Here is a 20,829-nt window from a genome sequence, read left to right as displayed (position 1 = left end):
CATGGACAGACTCCTAGGCACCATAATGGAAGGCAAGTAGTCGATACCAACCTTGAAGCCTATGTGACAGTCCACATGGCTGCTATTCTCAATCTTGATGGTGGTGATGGTAGCATTCATACCCTTGAGTAGCGTATTGCCACAGTACAGGAGGCAGCAGGACTTGTACTTGGCTGTGCTGGAGGAGGAGGGTCACATGTTACCATCTCATGGGCAGTCCCAAAGAAGCTGCTGTTGATCTTTACCACCAGCAGTTGTCACTAGAGCCTCTGCAAAGACAACTGGAGCATGGGCAGCCAAGGGGAAGTAGGTACCAGGGTGGGGCAAAAATTGGTCTAAAACTCTGTCAGATTCATGGCGGGGCCCCTTTGAGGGACAACCACTGTGATGGAGGAGGCAATCTGAGTGATGGGGCAGCTGAGGTTGGCACAGGGTGGGTGTTTGATGTCATATAGCCTCGTCCACCATAAAGGCACAGTCTGAGTGCTCCAGGGTGGTGTGAGGACCAAGTTAGAGCTATAGGGTGCAAAGACTTGGAGAAGTCCAGTTCAGACATCTTGCCACAGTCTGCAGAGCGGTAGAACCAGAGTCCTCAACAAAGCTGGGCAAATCCAGGAAGCCCTGAGACCTTGGAGATCTTGCCAGCAATGTAATGGCCATGGACATAGTTGTTAGTGGCATCCTTTGGGTCATTTTGGATCTTATTAATTACTGTGGACTCCAGATTCACAAAGGATGCCCGTGACTGGCGCCAGTTCAACAGAAAGTGGTGAAGGAGTTGGACGCCTGTCCATCAGGCTGAATCCTGTGTCCTAGACAGTCGGGCTCACAGCAGGCCTTACCCATCTGGACATGTGAACGGACATGATTCACATACGACGGACCCTGATGGTGCAGTGCTTCTCATATAGTCAAGGTCACAGGTCACAGTGAGACCCATCTCCTTCATTTTCAACGCATATCTTTGCTGAAATTTTTTGTTCTCAGTTTGTTTTTTCCTTCAATTTTTTGAACATTATCCCGCTGCCTTCTGGTTGTCATAGTTTCTGGTGCAGAATTGGCAGCTGATCAGGACATACCGTGTGTGTGTGTGTGGTGAATTGAGTTTCTCATTATGCTAGCAAGATGCAGCAGCTCCTTGATTGACAGCTGTGTTGTATCCCATCAGCGTTTTGTAAGCTTAGAAACTGGAAATTGAACCACCCAGTTGTAGATCCTCCTCATAACATCCCGGTCAGAAAACTAAAAAAGTCCCAAGCCCACCCTTGTCAGTTCAGGACCACCGACGTCTGCACTGTTGACGGTAGTGTGTCTTAGAGACTGCTAACTTTGAGGGGGTGGAGCGATGGCTCAGTGGTTGAGAGCACTGACTGCTCTTGCAGAGGCCCCAGGTTCAGTTCCCAGCGCCGGCATGGCGGCTCACAGCTGTCTGTAACTGCAGTCCCAGCACTCTTTTGACCTCCACAGGCACCAAGGATGCACATGGGACACATAAACATGTAGGCAAGATGCCCATGGAATGAATTTGTTTTTAAAGAAAGATGTGTAGGTGTGTGTGTGTGTGTGTGTGTGAAGATATGTGATTTTTATCAAATTAGTGAAAAGTTTGGTTTCCTCGCCCTAGTATTCTTTCTGTTCCCCTTTTCTGATACTTCCATTATGTGTGTATTAATGTACTCAATAAAGGGTCTACCTAGTAGAGAAGAGGGGGCGGTTTAGAGTCAAAATTTTTGGTCTCCAACTGACCGTACTTTGGCAGCCCAGGCCTCCAGGACTACACAGGTGAGCATCAGCTTTCTCCAGGCCAGAGAGCCAGGAAGTTAAAAGGTGGGGGGGGGGTCTCTCTTGGTTATGGTGTGTCTGTGTTGAACAAAGTACCTATCGGTGGGATACGCTAGGTCATCCAACTAATGCCATTGGTGTATTTTCTCTTTATAGGTTCAATGTCAACAACACGATTCTTCACCCAGAGATCGTGGAATGGTGAGTGCCGGGCTTGACTACCTGGGCTCACCGTGCTCAGCTCATGGAGGATGGGGCCAGTTCTCCTGACCACCCTCCTTAGGGAACCAGTCTTGACATATGCTCCGCCCTGCTAGCCATGCTCCTCATGGCTGTGGCTCTTACATGCAGCACAGCTGGTTTGTCAGGTGGCTTTGGAGTGACCCTCTGAGGCTGGGGGGTAGCTTCTGCGTGTCATGGCTTTTCTTCCCAGGCCCCCGAGAACAGTGTCTATGGTTGAGTGGCTACACTCACTGTGAAAGTGGGGTAGACCTCACTGGGAGGGGTGCAGAAGGCTTCTCACTCCTGATCTGAGTGTGGTGACATTTCCAGCCTAGCTGGGAGATCTGTGGGAATATTGTGTCCTAAACACAATGGAGGTGAGGGTGGTGCACCATGAGGTGTGGGGGTTGGGAATCGAGGGGCTAAGGAACCCTTTGTTCAAGGACATGGAGGAAAGGATGGTGGCCTTGTGTGGTCATGCAAAGCCGGGGAAGTGGCCTGAGTGGACTGAGGGACATTGTTCCTGTCAGGGTTTTGACTTTGTCCTGAGAGGAGATGAAAGCTCAGGGAACCCGAAGGACTTAGGAGAGTATACATCAGGTTTGTATTTCCAAAAGCCGTTTCGGTGTCTAGCCAGAGATTTGGCTAGAGGCTGGAGTGGGAGCCAGTGGCCACGTGGTCATGGAGGCAGGATGACAGAGCTGAGGAACAGATCTGAGACTTCTCAGGAGAGTTGAGTCTGGAGCAGGTGCCCTTGGGAGATGGGTAGAGACCCAACAGCTGCTGTCACAGCCACACCCTCAGTGAGGATGGAGACTGTCGTTCAGGCCCATAGCATCTCTCCTTGTTTGTTTCAAATAACCCACATCTGTCTCTGTAGCTCACTCAGCAGAACAAGGGCCTCACTGTGACTCCCCCGCCCCCAGGTCACTGACAGTGGGGAGTGTGTTGGAGGCCACAGCTGGCTTGTGAGCATCCAGCATCTCCCCCAGGGATGAGCCATTAGTTCATCATTTTAGAGCAAACTCACTTTAATTCCAGTGACATTTGCAAGGCTCCAAGGTGGAGTCTGCGCTTATAAGAATATCTCGCCACAGCTTTATTAAAGTGAGCAGCAAAAAGGACTTATTTGGCATTTGATGGTAGTAGAACAATTTCAGAAATGTCACATTGTCCTTGCTGCCTCAGGGGTGTGTTTTAATAGCACAGGGCCCAGTGTCTGCAGTGATACAGTTGATCTTGGCAGATCCATCATAGCCACAATTATTGCCCTCCTTGCCAGAACCCAGGGAGGGGCTCTGGGTGCAACAGCAGCAGGTCCTGCGTCTCCCAAAGCAAATGGGCTTTCTGTGATATTAAAGTGCCATTTGGTGTTACATTTTTGGGAGTTCCTGGGTTTTGCTCATTTGTCTGGGGGTGGGAGTGTTACCATATACCTCAGGCTGACCGCACACTGAGGATCCACCTGCTTTCCCAGCCCCAATGCCGGATCTGTAGGTGCATGGCAGCATACCCAGCTGCTCCAGGTCTCGAATGCGCTGGCTGCCTGTTCTCTCCCGCTTGGCCCTATGGAGGGAATCTATTCAGGGGAGACTTTCAGCTCAGGTATAGACTAGTCTCTGTCCTTTTCAGGACCACTGGACGTTTCTGTCTCCACAGCTTCAGCTGAGACTGTGGTCATAGCCACCTTATGGTGAGAGTAGAAGGATTTGCCCATCTCTTCATCTGCCCGTGCTGATGAGAGAAGTCGAGCTGGCGTGTCTTAACAACACTGGTCCCTACCGAGACTCCCCATGTGAAGCCTGTGCTGATGAACACTGGGCAGGACACCATTTCGAGAGGTTGTTGCTATTGATAGCTGAGGCAGTAGTTATTCCCATGCTACAGATGAAGAAACTGAGGCCCTGAGAGTTAGTGACTCACCCAAGGAAAAGCCATGAGTCCAGGCTGTTGGCTCCAAAGTCTTACACAGCCTCTTGTAGCTCAGCTAACTGCCTTGGAGTCCGTGGCCTGCCAGAGTGCCCGCTTCCCCCAGCTCACTCCTAGCCCCTCTGGAAGGCCAGCTGGCTGGAATCCTTGGGTTGAGTCTTGGGTTAAGTACAGCAGGACCAGAGTGCAGGGGCTGTGTAAGAAAGATCCCTGGCATCCACACGATAGCCCAGGACTAGATTAGCATTTTGGGCATGTGGGGGCTTTTCTAGGACCAGTCTGATTGAGAGGTCTCCTGGCATGGGGAGCCAGTGCTCTCAGGTTTTATGTTTTGTTTTTGGAAGGCATTCGTTTCCTTTGTGTGACTGTTTTATTGTTTTCCATCCTCTCAAGCGGCGCCTTTTTTGATTTCCTGTAAATTCCTCCATAATTGTACTCTTCCCACAAACACAAGATCATAACTGTACATTTCTTTCCTTTTGTTCAATATTGCGGCTGGAACGTAACAGGTCAAAAGTTGAATCTTACTAAGAGCAGGCATGTCACTGCCATAATTCAGGCTGGGCTTCTGCTGTAGCTGTTTCGTAGAGGATGAAATTGATCTGGAGGTTGGGTAGGAAGTAGAAGGAGATGCCTTCATCTCTGTCATCACTCTGTGCCAGGGGCTGCAGCTAAGTACTCATGGAAGAGTGAGTGTATCCATGGCTGCTGTGCATCTCCTTAGGTTTTAAGTGAGACCATGTTCATTTGAGTCATACGCCGGTTTTAGAAGTGTTAATTACACGGAGTGAAAGCAGCCTGCATGCATTAAAATTCCGGCTGTAGGTAATATTTCTGCTCTTCTGCCTACTGCATGCACAGGAGTCAAACTGCAGGGGGCTTCAGGACACAGGTGTGCCAGAATATGTCCCAACTTTTAAAATGTGTGCAGACGATGCCCTAGATTCCTGGCATATGGGAAGTTCTGCAATGGGACCACCATCTGTGTCTCCTGCTGACTAGTCCCGGCATCCTTCACAGACCCTTCCTTCATGTAAGGACTGGAGATCCCCAAGGCAGAGAGAGAACTTGGTTCCTGCACACCAGAAAGTGGGGGACGGGATGTGGAGCATCACTGTGCCCAAAGGCCTGTGCCAGACAGACATCTGGCCGAACAAATTAGATCTGGTCACAAAAACTGGGCAGAAAGGAGAGCAGTCACTGTGGCTGTATTGGGAATATGGAGAACAGGAGTCTCAGCCATTGGTGGACATTGTATGAGGTTTTTTTTTGGGGGGGGGGTTGGGCTGGGCTGGGCAGGACTGAGAAATCTGTACAGTTAAGCAATTTGGGTTAACTTGTGATCTGGCTGGTCCTTATCTCAGTTCTGGTTGTGGCAGGTGACTCCAGAGAAGTCTTAGCACTTGAGGGGACCATCTAGTTCCCACGAGGTGGCTTCCTGCTTGGGCAGACAGGACTCCCTCCCTCCCTGTTCAGGGGGTGACCTGTCTGTGAGATCAAAGTGACTGCAGGCTCAGAACTATAATCGGAGTCGAGGACTTGTCTGCGGAGGGTGTCTTAGTTACAATCCCCATTGCTGTGATAAAACACCATGACCAAAAGAAACTTGGGGAGGAAAGGGTTTACTTGGCTTACATTTCTATATCACAGTCCATCTCTGTAGGAAGTCAGGGCAGGAACTCAAGGCAGGAGCCTGGAGGCAGGAGCTGATGCAGAGACCATGGAGGATGCTGCTCACTGGCTTCTCCCCAGGGCCTACTCAGTTTGCTTTCTCATGCACTCCAGGCTCACCTGCTTAGGGTCTGCACCACCCACAGTGGGCTGGGCCCTTCCTCATCAATCATCATTCAAAACAACACCCCATGGGCTTGCTTACCAACCAGTTTTATGGAGGCATTTTCTAAATTAAAATTCCCTCTACCCACGTATGTCTAGGTTTGTGTCAAGTTGAAAACAAAACAAACAGCACAGGGAGTTAGAATAGGATGTTGTAAAGCTCATAGTACTGCACCTTAGTTAATCTTTAGTTTTGTCTTTGAGACTGGATATCACTCTATAGCCCACAGTGGCCTCAAAGTCTTGGCCTCCTGGAGAGGGGATGAAATAGGTCAAGTTTCATCGGATTGTAGACAAACATTCCTTCAGTCATTAACATGCTAATGTGTGGCCTTGAATAGGAATCTGACCCAGATCAAGGAAGCAGGCACAGGACAAGAGCAGAGATGCCAAGCTTCCTCCTGCTCTGTTGCACAGTTGCCCAAGTGTCTGTACTTTAGCCAAACCCCTCTGAGTACTGTTCTACCCACGCCATTGTAGCAGAGGCAGGTGTGGTCCAGGTGCGGAGTGGACTTCTTCCCAGCTGCCTGGCCCCACCGGCTCCTCTAGGGACTGAGCGCGGCTCTGGCTTGTTAGGGAGAGCCTGCTGGAGGAGCCTCCTGAGGACCTGCAGCTCCAGCCAGCCCCTTTCTTGTCCCTCCTGTTGCTGTGTGAGTTTCTTCATTTGATCACTGGGTCTCCAGTGTGGAGGGAGGTTGGGGGCAGGGCCTGAGAGTGTGGAACTCCTGCCCACCTGGCTCCCGCAGAGCCATTCCCCGTGCATTAGTCTTTGGGAGAGATGGAATTCCTGGCCCTTTTAATGGGTTTTATTCAACAAGCTGGCACCTTGATGCGTAGAGACTGATCTGGGAAATACTTCATCCTGTCTTGCTACTATTTTAATCAGTGCTGCATTCAGACCTCAGTTAATTGATGCCTTAATCCTGGGTTTAATGCCGAGAGGCAGTTTTGTGACCTGTGAATATTTAAGGAGAAAAAAAAAAGATTGCACAAATAAATCTCTGCCTCGTATAGTTTTTGTCATTTCAGGCCTGTGGCAGCAGACTCCAGCTTCTGGTTCCAGGGTGAGGACTGTGATCCCTCATCTCCCCACGCACATGTTGGTGCCTCTGTATGGGGGGAGGTGGAGGGGCATGTGTGTGTGTGTGTTCTGTGTAGAGCAGTTGTGCGTGTGGCATGCTATGCCAGGTGTCTGCCTTCAGCGGCAGGAAGGCTGTGAGACCAGAGCACAGTGGGAGCTGTTTCATGCTGGGTCCCAGCAGGAGACCCAGTTCATGGGCCTGTTCCAGGGACAGGGAGAGGTGTAGAAGGCAAAGTGCACTGGGCGGGGGTGGGGGATGAGGGACAGGACCAGAAAGGCCAAAAGAGGATGGGCTGTGCCTGCATCCACTAGTGAGCCCTGGGCTCCAGGAGCAGGGGAAGAGGGATGTTGGCACGGGGGGAAGGTGCAGGACAGTAGAAAGAAGAGAGAGGTTCGTAGTGAGTGAAGAACCTGCTTTTGAGGCTCGGCTGGAAGAGGGAAATGAGTGCAGGAGGTTTTACTGTGAGAGGATCCAGTTACACTGGCCCATGTGGGCAGCTGGTGTGGTGCATATACCTCTAAGCCCAAACACCTGCAAGGCAGGAAGGTCTAGAGTTCAGAGCTAGCCTGGGTTTCATGGTAAATTTGATGCCACCTTGAACTATAGAGTATAATCCGCCTCAAAAGACAAAAACGAAGAAGGTGAAGGAGGTGTCGGGTATCCAGGATCCTTGGAGGGTAGGACAGAGAGCCGAACTCAGAAAGAAGAGGATGTGTCCAGAAACACAAAACGTGGCAATTGTGGAAGGAGAGGCACAGTGCCCCACCCCCAGCTTAGTGTTCCATTGTTCATCTGTTGAGAGGAGCCCCTGCAGGGCAGGTAGAGCAGGAGGAAGAAGTTAGAGTCTGCGCCTCCTGAACGCTGCCCTCAGGAATGGGGACCATGCAGTGATCTGTTGAGGCAGGTGGCTGACAGCTTCCATGCCAACCGCCTGGTCCCATGTTTCCCCGTACTCTACAGCAAACAAGGTGGGGTCCTGTGGATGGGTGGACATAGGCAGAGGGACTGTGATGTATTGCAACGGGGAGAAGGATAGACCAGCAATCCAAGCCCAGGAGATGGGCAGAGGGCCCACCCATGTCTGATTTAGCCGTGTTATCACTCTGAGAATCTCTGCATCCAAGAGATGCCTGCAGTCTGTGGAGGATGGCAGTAAGGAATGAGATGCAGTGGTCACAAAGGTATCCTGTGGGTAGATGTGGACCGCCACTGTGAACTGAAGCATTCTGGTCCCCTGAGGGAACTGTCACCACAATGCTGCTGTGGAATCAGAGTCCCCGCCCCACCCTGCCCCGCCCGAGTGTAGTGGGAGCTGCCTCTCTCACCCTGAAGGAGTGCTTTAGAGCCTGTGAAAGGCAGCGCTATGCCAAGGGGCCTTCCTCGTTTCACGGTAGCCAGTGGCTGGCTGCCCTGGATGAATGGCATCATGGAGACATGGCTGCATCGGTGCTGTTCTAATCCAGGGCTGGCTGCTTCTGCTGGAGTCTGAGGAATGACTCTAGGCCATGGCACTCAGGGCCCATCTTCCCAGCCACCCTTTCCTCCCTCTGGCTCAGAAGGGTGGGCGGTGGTGCCCTCTGGACAGAGGTCCTGACCACTCCAGCTTGGCTGACCTTGGAGGTGCCTGGTTGCCCCTCTTGACAGGGAAGGTAGTCACGTGGGAACTTGGTGAGGTGAGTGGCCTTCTGCAAAGTAGCTGAACTGACCATAAGAAGGGACTTGAAGAGGGCCCTTGGCCTGTTCTTCAGTCTTCTCTGTCCGGTCTCCAGGTCCTGCTATTGAGGCCTCCCCACTGGTCCATCGAGAGGAGCCTGGATTCCTTCCCATTGTCACCTCCTGCAGCATCCAGACTCTCCCCATGGCAACCTTCCTCTTCCCATTTTATAATTGCCTTTTCTGTCTCCTGAGTCCCCAGGCTTTGAGAGAGTGGCATTCTTAACTCACCACCAGTACTGGGAAGTCAGACCGACACGTCCTCACTAGCAAAGTGAATGCATATTTACCACGTGGTGCCCCTCATTACCCAAGCATCTGTGTACCTCGTTAGAAAGCTCTGCAGAGTGACATGGGAGCTCAGTGCATTTCCCTGATGGCCAAGGTTTTTCCTCATGGGTTTATTGAACATTTTGTATGCCTCCTTTTCAGAACTGCCTGCTCCATGCATTTGCCCACTTATTAATTGGGCCATTTGTCCTTTCGGTCTTGATCTTTGTGGTGGCTTAAAAAAAAAACCATGGCCCTCAAAGGGAATGGCATTATTAGGTGGTGTGGCCTTGTTGAGTAGGTGTGGTGGGTCTTGTTGGAGGAAGTGTGTCACTGTGGAGACAGGCATTGAGGTTGCATATATATGCTCAAGCCACACCCAGTGAGATGGTTCACTTCCTGATGCCTGCAGATCAGTTCTTTCTCCAGCAAGATGTCTGCCTGCACACTGCCTTGTCTAGCCGTGATGATAATGGACTAAACCTCTGAACCGTAAGCCAGCTCCAGTTAAATGTTTTCTTTAATAGTGTTGCCGAAATCAGGATGTCTCTTCATGGTGACAGAAAGCCTAATGATGACAACTTTACTTTTTATTTTTTAAAGAATACTGGGTAATCCCCTGTCTGATGAATTTTCCACCATTCTATAGGCTGTCGTGGTTGGTGCAAATGTAAACTTGTAGAGCCACTGTGGAAATCAGCATGGAAGTACTTCAGAAACTCAATAGAATTAGAGAGGAAGGAGAAAAAAGAGAATAAGGGATCATGCTGTACTTGCAGCATATAAAATTTTAAAATCTAGAAGGATATATACCAGTAAGTTCATCGTGGGGTTCAAGGTCTTGAAATCCTGAAAAATTTTAATTTTTATCTACAAACAAGCAACTCAATAGAACTACTATATGATCCAGCTGAACCACCCCTGGGGTTTACCGAAAAGAATTTAAGTCAGAGCTCGACAGACACAGCTGCACACCCATACTTATTGCTGTACCTTTCACAACAGTCGCTCTATAGAACCAACCCACCAACAGCTGAAGAAAGAAAATGTGGTGTCTATATGCTAAGGAGTGTGAATCAGCCACAAAGAATGACATGGTGTCATTGATAGGAAAATGGATGGAACTGGAGATCATCATGTTAAGGGAAACAAGCATGGCTCTGAGAGGGAAACATCACACCACACGTTCCCCCTCATAGGCAGAATTTAGATTAAAAGTGAGTGTTTGTGTGGTGGGAGGAGGTGGGATGTGGGCAGGTGTGTGTGTATGTGTGTCTGTGTGTTGTATATGTATGTGTGTGTGGTGTGTGTGTTATGTGTGTGGTGTATGTGTGGTGTGTGTGTGTCTGTGTGTTGTATGTGTATGTGTGTGTGGTGTGTGTGTGTTTGTGGTGTGTCTGTGTGTTGTGGTTGTATGTGTGTGTGGTGTATGTGTGTGGTGTGTGTGTATGTGTGTGGTGTGTGTGGTGTGTGTCTGTGGTGTGTGTATGGTGTGTGTGTGTGTGGTGTGTATGGTGTGGTGTGTGTCTGTGTGGTGTGTATGTATGTGTGTGTGGTGTGTCTGTGTGTATGGTGTGTATGTGTGTGTGGTGTGTGTGTATGTGTGTGGTGTGTGTGTGTGGTGTGTGTGTGTGCGTGTGGTATGTGTGTGTATAGAAAGGAGACTATTTAGAAAGCAGAAGTGGTCCAGCAGGAGAGCAGGAAAGGACAGTGGGAAGGTCAGCCTGACGAGGCACATCACATGCATATCTGAATGAAAGTAGGCGTGACAGACATGCCTTTGATCCTATCACCTAGGAGGCTGAGTCAGCCAGAGAATCACGAGTTCAAGAATGGCCTGCACCACTATAAAAAAATAAAAGTACAAAAATATCAAAGTGGAGCCCATTATTTTGTATAATTAACGTACGTTAACTTTTTTTTTGAAAGAGAGAGTCTTCTCTAGTGCAGAATAATACACAGATGGTAGGCAGAGTCCAGCCATGTACACCTGCATGTCGCCCTTCACAGCACTGCCTTTACTGCGTGGTTCTTTGGGCTCTTTCTGGATTCCGTTTGCCACCTGGCCACACACAGGGCCCTCCTCTGTGACCTGCTCTGTGCACCCTGCACCATCCTCCTTCCCCCATAAGCCAGGGCTGCAGGAAGCCCCCATCACGTCCTGTGATGCTCCCCTCACCTCCGACTCTTAGCAGGTTTTTTTGGGTCAGGGTTCTCAGTTTCCCCGATGCTTTATTGTGCAGTAAATCTTACATGTTTGGGATGATAAGATAACTGTAAAAGGTAAACGTAACAACAATAAAAATAAACAAAACCATAAAACTGGGTCTGCACCGACGTCACTATAGCTATGTTCCATGCTGAGCTATGGAATATTCCCCAGGTGGCAGCTCCTCCTTGGCCTAACATCACCATCCAGCTTCCTCAAGGGCAGGCTTTTAGTAACAAAGCAAAAAGACCCCCCCTCCGCCCTTGTACCAGCTGTAGACCTCCAGGAATTGCATGCAGCTCCACAGGAAAGCCTCACCTAGTACACACAAGGCCCTGGTCCCATCTTTAGAACTGCAAAGAAGAAGAATTACTCCATATTTTAATTTAGTACCCTTTGGTATATCTTTTTTTTTATTAAAGTCCCCTTTGTTAGGGTAAAAGCATTTGTATACTTTGAAGTTAGAAAGTATAACTAGAGCTGGAAGGGTGTATGGAGAGATGGGGTGGTTAATGCACACGAGGGTGCAGATGGAGAGACATGATTCATGCCAACTAACCAAATATTTGGAACTAGCTGCTGGGAAGGAGTTTTTAATATAAAGAAATAATATATAGCTATGTATGGTGATACATAACTATGACCTTAGCTCTTTCAGAGCAGAGTAAGGAGGTTGGCAAGTTCAAAGCCAGCCTGGACCAGTCTGTGTAGTAAGCCTCTGTCTCAAAATAAAGTGTAACCCTGAGGGTTTTGTAAATAATTATACTAATTATACTGATAGGATCATTAGACATGTAGAAATGCCTTCTTGTACCCATAAATATGTCCTTTTGCGTGTCAGTGTAAAACAGGTTGATGAGGAAGGGCTAAGGAGACGGCTCAGCAGTCAAGAGCTGCTTGTGCTGGTTGGTTTTATGTCAGCCTAACACCAACTAGACTCATTTTAGAATAAGGAACCTCAATTGAGAAAATGACCCCCACCAAATCTGTGGCTTGTGGTCAAGCCCGTGATGGTTTTGTTTGTTTTTAATTGGTGTTTGATGAGGGAGGGCCCAGCTCGCCAGATGGTGCCACCCCTGGGCTGGTGGTCCTGGGTTCTTTAAGAAAGCTGGCTAAGGAAGCCATGGGGAACAAGCCAGTAAGCAGCTCCCCTCCATGGCCTCTGCATCAGCTCCTGCCTCCAGGTTTCTGCCTTTAATTCTCTGGATGCTGGGCTACAAACTGTAAGATTAAATAAGCCCTTTCCTCCCCAAATTGCATTTGATCAGGTGTTCTATTGCAGCAACAGAAACCCTAAGACCTTGTTCTTGCAGAGGACCTGGGCTCAGTTTCCAGGATCCATATCAGGTGCTTGGAAGCACCTGTAACTAGTTCCAGGAGACGGGCAGCCTCTTCAGGCTTCCACAGCCTTCTGCACACATGTGACACACAAACACACATGCACATAAATAAATCTGTAAAATATGCTAATGAGGAAGTCTATTTTTTTAGTTAGAAAATAATTATAATCAGGAATTTCCCCTGTTGTCCTTCATATATCCAATGTGGGCCCATATCTTCCCTGAATGTAGTGACATTTTCTTACCTACGATCGTTAGTCAGCCTTTTGCCACTGTGACAAAATTCCCAAGATAGTATAAAGGATGGAAGGCTTTTTTTTAAACCTCCCGTTTTCAGAGGTCTCTGTCCATGGCCTCTCTGGGTCTGTGGTAAGGCCAGATGTGTATGGTGAAAGAGAACTACTCAAGCCCAAATCAAGAGGGATAACCAGCCATCCAGTCCCCACAACCACGACCACACCCTTCTCCCTTCTGCCCCGCCCGCCCCAGTAAAGGTTCTACTGAGGCCCCATGTCCCTGCAGCCTGGGGAGTGAGGCTTCATTATTTGGCCTCTAGGGGAACTGCTAAGGTCCTGAGGGGTGGCTGGGGTGCTGCGGCAGAACATTCTGCCTTCTGCATCCATGTTGGCTATGTTTAGTGTGCTCCTTCCTATTCATGTTGCTGCAGGCTGGATATTAGATCTAACGGCACTGTATGTGTAGGATATGTGTTAGGATGCATCGTAGGTGGCATGTGTTTTTACTGCACTGCATTAGGATGCAAACAATCCTGAGTTGGCCCACCCACAGTGAGACTCCCGTTCCTACATGCACGGGAAGGTGATGGGCACCATGTTACCCTGGTACCTTGTGAGTCACTGTAGCTCTTGTGCATCTGTTCTTATTCTCTGAGGGAATCCGGGTGTCCTTCAGCACAACACTGAGTATTCTTAGGATTCTTGCCTCTCTGTGGAAATGAACCCAGCCAGTTCTCGTGGATGTTCTCAAAGCCACACACTCTGAGCACTAGTGTTTACCGACTTACCTTCTGCTGTTTTTAAGTATACTTTCAGACCAGTGCCACTTTCTGAAAATATCCCAGGGGTTGGAGAGGTGGCTCAGTGGTTAAGAATGTATAGTACTTCCAGGCGATTGTGGCTCACACCTCTAATCCCAGCACTTGGGAGGCAGAGGCAGGCAGATCTCTGAGTTCCAGGCCAACCTGGTCTACAAAGTGATTTCTAGGACATCCAGGGCCATTACACAGAGGAACCCTAACTTGAAAAAAACCAAAGAGGGAGAAAAAGGTGAAAAAGGAAAGAATTCATACTACTCTTCTAAGACCTGAGTTCCCAGAACCCACATCGTGGCTCACAACTACCTGTAACTCCAGCCAGGTAGATCCAACACCTTCCAGTCTCCATAATTAACAGCACTTATGTACACAAACTTCACACACAGACATGCTCATAATTTAAAATAATAATAAAAATAAATTAAAAGTGTCTCATATCCATAGGCTATCTTATTTGCCGATGTATGCCTGGAACTATTTCTCTCATTCCTGAGCTTTTTGAATGGTTGGACATGACCCTTTCCAGTTGTAGTGGATCAGTAGTTTGAGTATAGAGTTCCTGTTTTATATAGTGTAAGGACAAGGGTGCCTGATGCCTGAGGAGGTGAGTTAGGGCAAAGTTGCAACATTTGTTGCCATGCAGGGGACCTACATAAGTAAGACCCCAACAAAAGGCCATTTAAGAAGAAAGGAGGCTGTGTTTTGTTTTCTAAGGAGTGTCCAGCTTTGTGGGTGGGCCTGTTTTAAATGCCAAGTTTAGGTTCAGTCAACCACAATGGGGAAAAAATTCCAGAACATTCTAAAACTCAGTACTTGCATCTACCAAGCACTGAGCACCTTGTTGGATCTAATCTAAAGGGAGTGTGTGATGGCCTGGTCTAGCCTCTGCTATCCTATGGATGGTCAGTCCTGCCCTAGCGAAACACCCGCCCCCACATCGTTCACGTGCTCTGTGCTGAGTCCTGTGGTGGCAGCGTCTGAAGTCATGTCAGTCAGTTTTGCATCCATGTGACCAGAGTACCCCCAGCCTCACTGAAGGGAGGGGGGGGGATGTTCTGGTTCACGATTTCATCTGGAAAGAGCATCATGGGAGCAGCGGCGTGTGGCAGAGGGGAGGTGCTCACTCCCTGGCCAGTCAGGAAGCAGAGAAAGCTTATAGGGCGTGGTGGTAGATTTTAATGTCCCGCCACAATGACCTGCTTCCTCCATTTAGTCCCTACTTAAAATTCTAGAATCTCCCCCCAAACAGTGCTCTGTCTGGAGAACAAGTAATCAGAAACATAAGTAGCCCCACGGATATTTCAGATTCATCGTGTACTTGTAGAGCCCTGTTTTCTTGTCATTTCTTCTTGAACAGTACATAGCAGCCACTCACACAGCTCTTCCTTTGTGTTGGCTAAGGTAAGCCATCTGGAAACGCTTCTACATACAGTAGGATGTGTGGAGGCTGTGTGCCATTTGTGGGTTTGGGTGTAACCGGGGTCCCAGGAGTACTGAAGGATGGCAGTTCTGTTTCCATGTGGGTTAAGGCATCTCATCTAAGGCTTCAAGATGAGCGTGTTGATGAGGCAAGCTTTACTCTCCACTCATGGGCCAGACACAGCTCTGGCCAGGTGCCTGGCACTGCTCTCGTTTCTTTCAAAATGCAAGGCTTTGTTGGGCACACACCTATTGGAGAGTTCAAGGCCAGCCTGGGGTACACAATGAGACCTTGTCTCAAAAGCAACTCTTTAATTCTCACAACACCCCCTTGGGCAAACAGATGAGGAAAACCAGGCAAAGTGTGGGGGTGTCTCGGCCACAGCTGGGGTGCGGTGGGCTCTGATCTGTCTGGCCAGTGCTCTTAGCCCCTCCCCTGCTTGTGGAGTTGACATTAGGTACTTCAGATGGGTGGAGGCAGAGACTGCGAATTTGCTTTTATGTGACTCTAGACTAGAAACTAAACACATTACCGGGAGTTCTCTGTGACGCCTCTGGAATTGGGTTGTAGGAGACTCCTGGGGGTCCTCTGCGGCTCGATCCTCGTACCTCCCCCCAGCCAGGCTCCTGGTCTCTGCACACCAGCTGTTTCCATATAGTACTGGCACACAGGGTAGTGAGACCCACCGTCCCCTTGTCTCTTGCTCCCCAACCCTGTCTTGATCACATGCTGCCCCTGGGCTGCCCCAAGGACTAGAGCTGGGCAGATCAAGGGATGCAAACAGGGCAGGTCCCTGGGATGCCAGCAGCACCCCTCAGGGTACGGCCCCATCCCTGTGCCATGTAGATTATCCCCCTTCTGTGGATGAGGAAACTGACTCAAGCAGGATGGGCCCGCAGCAGCTGCCAGCCATCATCACTGTAGGCTGCCTGCCTATGGCCAGGGCTAGGACAAGGGGCAGCTGCTCCGTTCCCCACACTGTCATTCTAGATAGCTCAGGATCACACATCGCTGTGGATGTTGGGCCTCTCTGGCCTACCTCCCAGGAGTGGCAGTTGGTCTCCCTGGGAAGGTCTAGGCCTGTCAGGTCCCTGACTTGGCCCCTTCTTTCTCTCCTCTCTGCAGCCGGGTGTTCAAGACAGACATGGAGCTAGAGGTTTTGCGCTACACAAACCGGATCTCCAGTGAGGCCCACCGTGAGGTGAGTTGGGCACCAGCTCTGGTTGGGCAGTACAGAAATGACCTTGCTAAACTATGGTGGTCAAACACCTGATAGGAAGCAGCTTCAGGGAGAGGGGCTCTGTATTGGCTCGAAATCTGTCATGGAGGAATGCTGGGCCACTCGTGGAGGTGGGTGACTCCACAGTGGCGGGGTATATAGAGGCTCATCATCAGCTCACCAAGAAGCAGAGAGACTGGAGTGGAAGTGAGGCTGGGCTGTAGCCCTCAGTTCGGACTCATCAGCACCCCCTTCTTCCTGAAGGTTCCACAGCCTCCCCCAGGTAGCACCACCCATAGGAGACCCAGTGTTGACGTGCACCAGGCCATGGGGGGGGGGATTTCACATCCAAACCATCACAGGCTGCATTGCTGTGGTGGGTGCAGGAGAACTGTAAGAAGATAAGGACCGCATGACAGTCTCTCGGGAGAAATTCTCTCTTTCTTGGTGGGTGACGGGCAGGAATGGAGAGCCTCTGCTCCCTCTGTCCATCTTAAGGCACCCACCTCCACGAAGGTCATGATCCCAGTCCTCAGAGACTGTCCCAACCAAATGCCCCTACTTCCAAGAGAGCAGGGCCCTCCTTCCTGGCATACTAGAACTTCCCAGCTCATGTTAAAGCATCTTATGTCTGTAGCTATAACTATTGCCAGCTGTCTTAGTGTTCCGTTGCTGTGAAGAGACACTATGACCACAGTGACTGTTATAAAAGAGTTTAATTGGGGCTCACTTACATTTTGAGAGGTTTGGTCCATTATCCTGGCAGGGAGCATGGTGGCACACAGTCAGACATGGTGCTGGAAAAGTTCTACATCTGGATCCAGAGGCAGCAGAGAGAGACTGGGCGTGGCATGGGCTCTACCTCCAGTGATGCACCTCTCCAACAAGACCACACCTCCTAATCCTTTCAAATAGTGCCCTCCTTGGTGACCAAACATTCAAATCTGTGAACCTGTGGGGCCTTTCTTATTTAAACCACCACACCATTATCATTTTCCCCTTAATTTTTAGCTAGATTAGTGTCTGTTTATTGTGTCTATGCATTTGCACATGTGTCTGTGTAGCGCATGTGAATGCAATGCCTCTGGAGGCCAGAAGAGGGCGATGGACCCTCTGCAACTGGAGTTACACACAGTTGTGAGCTGCCCAGTGTGAGTACAGAGAATCAAACTCTAGTTCTCATGGGTGAACAGCAAGCACTCTTTTTTTTTTTTTTTTTTTTTTTTTTTTTAGCTTTATTTTATTTTGGTTTTTCAAGACAGGCTTTCTCTGCATAACAAGCCTAGCTGCCCTGGAACTTGCTATGTAGACCAGGCTGTCCTTAAACTCCCTGAGATCTGCCTGCCTCTTCCTCCCAAGTGCTGGGATTAAAGGTGTGCTCCACCAACACCTGACTCTAACCCCTGAGCCCTTTCTTTTCTGTTTTTAGTGACAGGGTCTTGCTATATATCCCAGGTTGGCCTTGAGCTCACCGGGTAGCCTAGGCCACCTCAAAATTACGATCCTTTCACTCTACCTCCCAAGTGCTGCTGCTGCAGTTTTACCAAGTCTACCATCACCCATTTTCCCAAAACATCTTCACATGCAAAGGAAGCCAGGATTTCAAAGCCAGTCAAGGTGCCTGGGACAGCCTGCTTGCTCAGAGACCATCACAGCTTAGTGTTAGCGATGACAAGGATGGTTGAAAGGCCATGTAATCTTTGCCCCAGCCAATTTCTCTGTTTATAAAAATTAGGCAAAGTCAATAAATAATAAATAAATAAAACCCTTTCTTAATATTCGGGATTTGCCAAGCATCTTGGTCAAATCCTTTGTCTTTAGGTTGCCGGCCCCCTGCAAGCTACAGAATGGAGTCTATCGGCTTCCTAATAAAAGTGCTCCACGATGGTTTAAATAGACTCTGTGGATTCTGGAGCTGTTAAAAGGTCCTATTTGTCACTTTTCTGCAGCACTGTGCATGGATCACCTTTTTTTTTTTTTTTTTTTCCTTTCTTTCTTTTTTTTCTGTAAAGAGGAGCTTTTGAAAAAGTGTTATACATTATTTATAAGGCCATGTTAGTTATCTGCTTAATACAAAAGTCTTTGCTTAATACCCACGCTCTAGGTAATGAAGGCTGTAAAAGTGGGAATGAAAGAATACGAGATGGAAAGGTAAGCTGTGTCTCTCTTCGTAAAGATTAAAATGTTAAAAAGAACCAGGCATTTATGTTCCCCAAGCAAGTAACAGTTGAGGGGCTGGAGCGCTGTGTGCCGACTGAGTGGGGATCATGGGCGGGCGGCACTGGGATCCCAGGCAGTGATTATGGTCCCTCTGGTGGTGGCCACCTCCCTGGCTCCTGGCAGAGTGTTTGATGGTAATGGGTCTTGATAACTTTCCAGGCTGGCTTAGTGTCCCATCATTCCGCTCTTGGACTTTGTTTTCTGCGATTTGTGGGGGAAACTTTACCAAATAGCCGTGATTGTGCCTCCAAAAGCCACTAGTAAAACAGCTTGCGGTTTTCATGTGTAAACACCACCATTATGTCTGCTGTGCTCGGGCAACTGGGTCGAGGGATGGTTAAGTGGCTCCTAAAGCACCCTGGAGAGCTCCATCTGCCTTCAGCTGCAATTAGACTTGCCACACATAGGTTGGAATGCCTGGGTGCTTCCTGGGGGCTGCTCTGCTCCAGGACCCTGGGGTAGATTTACTGCTGCCCATGCTCAAGGAATCTCTTGACTCAGATCAGCCCCCTATAGGTCCATGTCCTGGGTCCCCCACCAGTGACCACATGGCCTGGAAGCTCTGTGAAGGTGACACTGGAGAGGTGCATCCCCGTCCCCATCCCAGTTTCCCTTCCTTACATAGACTTGTGAGTGCTTGGTGGCTTTCCCATGTAGATAGCCCCGAGTCTACCATCAGGCCTGCTCTGTGCCAGGGGATGCTGATTCACTGCTGTGTCTTCCAAGGGCTCCTGCCTTGGAAGCCGGAGCCACAGTGTGGTGATGTAAATGGGGCTGGATCTTTGAGGAGGGCCTAATGGGAGGGGGGGGGCTTTTGTCACTGGGTGTCCTGTACTGCGAGGGTTCAGTAGTTTCTGAAAAGGGATTGTTATGAATAGAGCCAACCTAACCACACCCAGATCTCCGGCTCTTGTTTGTTTGTTTTTCGAGAAAAGGTTTCCCTGTGTAGCTCTGGCTGTCCTGGAACTTGCTCTATAGACCAGTGCTGGAATTAGAGGTGTGTGGCACCACCGTCTGGCCCAATTTCTGACTTCTTAGGAGGGCAAACCAGTGAGCCTGATCTTGAACTTTAGCTTCCAAAATTCTAAGCTACACAAACCTCTTTTCCTTATCAAATAGCCTGTCTTGGATATTTGGTTACAGTAACAGGACCACTGTGCCATCCCATGCCCCATGGCCTTGCCTGCTTCATCAATGCAAAGCCCTGAAGCACAGGAGGGGTCAGCAGTAGCGACATCTGCCCACTGTGGATGGGCAGATGGAGGCCCTTGCAGAGCTTAACTCTGAAAGGCGAGTTGAGTGTCTAGGTCTCTCTTCTTATCCTGAAGGGCACAGGATTGTTTAAAATGGCTTCCTCCGCTGCTGTGATATCCTGGGAGGGCACATGTAACAGCTGTCCATCAAAGCTGAGGCTGTCTCACGAAGGACGCTGGGGAGGGGCATGCACAGTCTCTCTGACTGCAGTTTGCACTGCATTGCCCCTCCCCCTCAAGGATGTGAGGTGGGAAGGCATCTATAGGGCTAGCTCAGGGAGGGGGGAGGAGCAATGATTCCCTCACACAGGCACTGCCCCAGAGACCTGTTCTCAGTTGAGTTGACTCATAGTGACCCATAACAGATGCCTCATAACAGATGCCTCAAATAAAAATAACCAAGAAACCAGAGCAAGAATAGCTTTCCTCAGTGTGGGCCCTCACAATCCCTTTCCTGCCAGTTAGCTGTCGGGGGCTGCTTCTGGAAGGGACCTTCTTGCCTCAGCTCCTGACCCTGACCCTGCTGCAGCTCATAGCAGAGCTACATGGGCTTCGGGTCTGTGACAAGGAATGCCTTGGTATAATGGAGGGTGTTTGTTTTTCAGAAATCTAAAGGACTTGTAATAGCATAATGAGCCCGAGGTCATCATCCATTGTTGTTTAGTTTTGTGTTTGTGCTTTGGTTTGCTGGTGTATGTAAGCAGCCCAGACATCATGTCATTTCCCATGTAAATATTTCAGGAGATGCCTCTCGGTCAGTGAGTCAGTGAGACTCTTCCCTTTCTGTAACCACCCCGCCATTATCCCATCTAACCAAATTAGCAGTATAAGCAGCTTTCTGTACCTGAGCATCCCGTATCCCAGATTCAGCAGCCATTGGTTAACTGGCACTGGCACAAGCCTTTTTTTTTTTTTTTTTTTTTTTTTTTTCTTTTTCTTTTTAAACTTGAATCCCACCTGAGCATGCCTGTGGAGGTCAGAAGATCAACTCTTCTGACCCTTGAGTCCCAGGGATCATGTGATGTGTGCCCTCTGGAAGATGAGTGAATGCTTTTGACCCTGAGCCCTCCGTCCAGTGCCCTGACTGCAAGTTCTTAGTATTATAATTTACATTGGTCTGCATTGGTATAAAACTGTCTTTTTTTTTTTCTTTTTGGATTTGTTTTCCTTGAGCCAAGATTCAAACAGAGGCTACGAATTGTACTTGGCTGTTGGGAATCCTTTTGGAGTTGAGCCCTGAGAGAGCTTGCAGGCTCCCTTTCCTTGGTGACCAGATCCCT

General features: G+C 49.2%; 1 protein-coding gene across 2 annotated transcripts in view; it reads left to right on the top strand.

The window, feature by feature from the left end:
• The window catches only part of Pepd (peptidase D), a 131,347-nt gene that overhangs the window by 37,996 nt on the left and 72,522 nt on the right, over nt 1-20,829 (top strand). For both annotated transcript variants that reach the window (XM_051207287.1, XM_051207286.1), the window contains exons 7-9: nt 1,939-1,983; nt 15,983-16,058; nt 18,181-18,227. In XM_051207287.1, coding sequence (XP_051063244.1) covers nt 1,939-1,983; nt 15,983-16,058; nt 18,181-18,227 — 168 coding nt within the window. The remainder of the gene's footprint in view (nt 1-1,938; nt 1,984-15,982; nt 16,059-18,180; nt 18,228-20,829) is intronic.

This window comes from Phodopus roborovskii, unplaced genomic scaffold (assembly GCF_943737965.1).
Source record: "Phodopus roborovskii unplaced genomic scaffold, PHOROB, whole genome shotgun sequence".
NCBI lineage: Eukaryota > Metazoa > Chordata > Mammalia > Rodentia > Cricetidae > Phodopus > Phodopus roborovskii.
Note: the sequence above shows the minus strand (reverse complement) of the source record. Positions and strands in the feature narration are given on the sequence as shown.